General features: G+C 32.9%; 1 protein-coding gene across 1 annotated transcript; it reads right to left on the bottom strand.

Moving 5' to 3' along the window:
* Positions 1-2,039: 2,039 nt before the first annotated feature.
* Positions 2,040-4,062, bottom strand: LOC116145470 (pentatricopeptide repeat-containing protein At5g04780, mitochondrial). The gene has a single exon (XM_031430925.1). The coding sequence runs from the start codon at positions 3,986-3,988 to the stop codon at positions 2,111-2,113; it is 1,878 nt and encodes a 625-aa protein (XP_031286785.1). The 5' UTR covers positions 3,989-4,062; the 3' UTR covers positions 2,040-2,110.
* Between the last annotated feature and the right edge of the window lie 767 nt (positions 4,063-4,829).

Here is a 4,829-nt window from a genome sequence, read left to right as displayed (position 1 = left end):
CAACTTTTTTTTAACTTTTTAAAAATTTTTTTTCCCAAAAACGTAAAAATGTGAACCAAACGGAGCCTTAGATATTTTTCTTAATTTTAAAGTAACTTATTTTTAGAGGTAATTTGGTAATTTTATAAGTCAAAACCAATTAAAAAGTTAATTTTAACGAAAAAATTTAACGATATAAGAAATAGTTGGATAATTCGAATAACATAGCCACTGATTGTAAATTTTGAAAACCATAGGAGTACTGGCTGGTATAAATACTTCCTATATATAATTAAGAGGTGACAAAATTGTCTACAACTTTCCAATCTCTAGACAAGAAAATTAATTCAATTATAAGTGATACTATTAAAAAATAATATAGTTGTTTGCCATAAAACTCATAAAATAGATTATAAAAGCTGTATAATTACATAAATTAAAATGAGATTTATGACTAATAAAAACTATCGAAAATTAATTGTCAAATCATATTATTTTCACTGTTAATAAATATATCTTACAAATAAATATGCTCATTTTTACTATTCTCTATCTAGTGTAGAGATAATACCTTTGCCCACGATAGATTGTGATGGTAGGTTGTTTCTTTTAAGAATTAGCCGAGGTGTACATAAACGGATCCAAACATCTTAGTTAACAAAAAAAAAAAAAAAANAACGAGTTAGTCGAACAAGTATTTACAAATTATCGAACGAGTTAGTCGAACGAACAAGTTAGTCGAACGAGTTAGTCGAACAGGTTAGTCGAACGAGTTAGTCGAACAGGTTAGTCGAACGAACACGAACGAGTTGCTAACGAACACGAACGAGCTTTTTGTTAATCGAACGAACACGAACACAGATCCTGTGTTCGTTCGAACACGAACACGAACACGAACAATCGAACATGCTTATCGAACGATTTTCGAACGGGCCCGTTTGTTCATGTTCGGTTCGATTGCAGGCCTAATGTTGACGTCGTCGGCGCGCCTGGTTTTGACTCTGCTTTTAGATCTGATTGTGCGAGCTATGATTGATATTGCACTATTCTCAGGAAATGGAACTGGATCTATTGGAAAAACACAAAGAGCTTCCGCAGGGCCCTCCTTCGAGCACCAAAATATTGTTGCAAGGATTTACATCAACCAGAGGAACATGATTGACAATTTTTGAACCACGTAGGATGCGTACGTAATCCTGATGGATCAATGATGGAGGTGAATATGTAATAATTAATATAAAACAAGAAGACTTTTTTAAAGTGGTTCAAAACCTGTAATGATAATTATATGACTGGCAATAAAATATTTAATTTAAATCAGTTTAGAATCAATTTAACGAATAAAGTCAAAAGAAAAATATTTCAAGAGGCAAAATAACTCAAAAAAAAAAAAAAAAAATCTAAAAATTCTTGTCAATTTATTTTTTCTATATTGTTAGATTAACATGTAAATATATCATATGGTAAGTTGAATTATAAAAAAGAAAATTGGATTATGCTTGTCTTCAATGCTAAATATATCATATGTAAATATATTTTGAGTATAGCTATTTAAATATTATAAAATATATTTCATAAATATTATATTTAAGTTCATATAATTTAATAGATTCTTCTAATTTTAGTTGCAAAGACATTTTTGTTATATTTTCATATGCACTTGTCTTAGACCTCTCATCCTAATTTAATTCTTACAGCAAAAATGCCATTTACCCTCAACATTTAAATTAAATCAACCCACTTAACATTTTAGTTTCTTCTAATATCTCAATTGTATCCAAAATTGAACCATTTTTTTAATAATTTTGACTTGTGTTTGAAAGACATTGTATTACAAAATTTCACATTTTGTGCTAGAAACATGTATTCATGTTTGAAAGAGTTGATGCACATGGAAATAATATTTTCTAAGTAGTTGCGCAAATGTATACAATTCTTACTTTGGTACAATCATAATTTTAATTTGGGGCTGTTTAAAAATATTGATCTATGTAATATTCTTTTATTTAGTATACCAAAAAGATCAACAAAAATGAACCTCTCTATCTGGCATTGCAACTATTTGGGCGAGTTTCAAGTCAGCAATTGTAAAACAATATGTCATCGGCAGTCAATGAAGTAAACTAGAATTTCACCAAAACTCCCTACAAGAACAACTTCCTTTTCTAAAATGATGAAATCTATTTGTATCCCTAACAATAATTTCCCTCCCTGTAATGCTTGATGCAAACTTCATAAAAGAATGGCAATCCCCACAAATTCTCAGATTCTTTATTATCCTGATCGGGGCACCTGGACATAAGCACATTAGTCCGAAAGTAAGAGCTAACTTCTCACTATGGTGCCTCAATAGTTCTTGCTTTCTGCTATCTTCCACATCATGAAGGTCGTGCTCAGTCTCTGGCTTGTAACCTAAATTCTTCATATCTTCCACCAACTTCTCCAACTTTGAGTAAATCTCTTTGATTCTAGGGTGGTTGCTCTCTCCGACCATAAACGTATGAACTTTATCCTTCACTTCAATCCAACTCTTACCCCTCTCCTTTTTAGCCTCACTGTCTTTAAGGAGTTTCCTTGCTCTTGCAACTTCTTCCCACCTACTCGTTGCTGCATATACATTTGATAACAACACATGGTTTCCTGCATTATCAGGTTCCATCTCAAACAAACGTTTAGCTGCTATCTCAGCAATTTCAAGATTCTTAATAGTCCTACAAGATGCCAAAAGCGATCCCCACATTGAAGCAGTAGCATCAAATGACATCTTCTTAATCAGATCATGAGCTTCATGAATCAGCCCTGCCCGACCAAGAATATCAACCATGCACGAATAGTGAAGGACATTGGGCGAAACATCGTGTTGTGTCATCATAAGATTAAAATAGGTCTTCCCCTTTTCAACCAAACCAATATGACTACATGCAGATAACACAGAAATGTACGTAAATTCATCTGGGCAAAGACCAACCTGCTGCAATTTCTCAAACAAAATCATTGCCTCCATAGAAAGTGCATGTCTAGCAAACCCAGAAATCATCACGTTCCACATAACAACATTTTTCTCTTTAATGCCCGAAAACACATTATAAGCCTCTGCAACACTACCACACTTAGCATACATATCTATAAGAGAAGAAGCTATAAACATATTTGAACCAAACCCAGTTTTACATAAAACAGCATGTACTTGTTTCCCTTCAATCAAAGCTGCCAAATTAGCACAAGCACAAACTACAGAAGAAATAGTAAACTGATTTTGCTCCAACCCAATTACTTGCGCTCTATGAAACAACATTAAAGCCTCCTCATAAAGCTCATTTTGCACAAAACCAGCCACCATAGAACTCCAAGTAACAGCACTTCTCTCCGGCATAAGCTCAAAAACCCGACTCGCATCCTTTATCAAACCACACTTTGCATAGACATCAAGCAACGCAGTTCCTACAAACACATTTGAAACCATGGCCGCCTTAACAGCAAAACAATGCAACTGTCTACACTCAAACACGTCACATTTTGCCGCGCACGCGCAAAGAACACTCGAAACTGTGAATTCACTAAAACGGGTTTTCCCTTCTCTTTGCATACTCACAAAAAGAGCAAGAGCCTCTTGGTCTTGTCCATTCTTGGTATATGATCCAAGAAGTGTATTCCAAGAAACAACACATCGCTGCGGCATTAAATCAAACACCTTTCGTGCTTGATCATTAAGACCGCATTTGGCATACAAATTAATGAGCATGTTTGAAGTTAAAGTATCTGCATTAAGCCCAACAGTGATAATCTTTGCATGACAGGTTTTGCCTTGCAAAAGTGCTCTTTCTCTTGCACATAACTGGAAGAAAGCATGTAAAGTTGACAGTTGAGTAGTAGCATTTGGGGCCCTCCAAACATGGTCTTGTTGTATTGGGGGCAAAGGTTTTGGATCGGGTAATGTTGAGAGATTTCTGTGATAGAGATTAACTTCAGAATAATGAAGTCTGTTTTTGTATCTATATATGGTTTTCATATAATTTGATTCAAGATTATGCAATGCCCTATACAAGATTGATGTGAATAGGAGTTTAATTTTGGAGCAAACACTCTTTCCCACCCAAGTTTGCCTTACTGAACTTTTCCACACAATAATTTTAGTAATATATTTTCATCAAACAAACAAATATTTTAGAACAAAACAAAACAAAATATTGCAGTGATTATGAAATTTAGAATTAGTGTTTAAGTAAGAATTAATTTTTAGTAAGTTATGCTAAGGCAAAACTTGTCAAAAAAAATATATAAAAAAAGTGGAGGGTAATGGCTAAAATTCATTTTCTTTTTCTTAAAGAAATAGGTGTAGTTAGAAAGTATTGTGGGTGGCATCGAAACCACTTAGGATTTCTAGGTTGTTGAGGCCCAACCCAACCCCAAAGCCCGGACTATCACTAACCAAAGCCCAATCAAGTGCTCCTACTTATTTAGGAACAAGTAAATAAATGCCAATTGGAGTTTAAATTTTTTTTTTTTAAAAAATCTATTAACAATCTCATAAAATAATATTTTTAAGATTTTAAATATATTTGAAAAAAAGATCAAAATCAATCACAATTACTTTCTTTTATAATAAACATTTCTTAAAATAATATCTCGTTAACATAATCTATATTTTTCATCTTCTTAAAAATAAAATTCTAACTCAGCGGCCGACAAATTTTAGTTTAAACATTACTAATGAGATTTATATTATTAGATTGACAAGACCCTCGATTTAATTATATTCCATTTCCATCAAAGGTATATGTTGAAAAGTCACTATCCCTTTCATATGAAAGATGTTCATTAGGGTTTAGCCATTAGCCTCTAAATTCCAA

Source organism: Pistacia vera, unplaced genomic scaffold (assembly GCF_008641045.1).
Source record: "Pistacia vera cultivar Batoury unplaced genomic scaffold, PisVer_v2 Contig461, whole genome shotgun sequence".
NCBI lineage: Eukaryota > Viridiplantae > Streptophyta > Magnoliopsida > Sapindales > Anacardiaceae > Pistacia > Pistacia vera.
The sequence above is the reverse complement of the archived record's forward strand: the minus strand, read 5'-3'. Positions and strand labels throughout refer to the sequence as shown.

Coding starts and splice junctions, on each gene's coding strand:
- LOC116145470 (XM_031430925.1), bottom strand. CDS start 3,988: ATGAAAACCATATATAGATACAAAAACAGACTTCATTATTCTGAAGTT.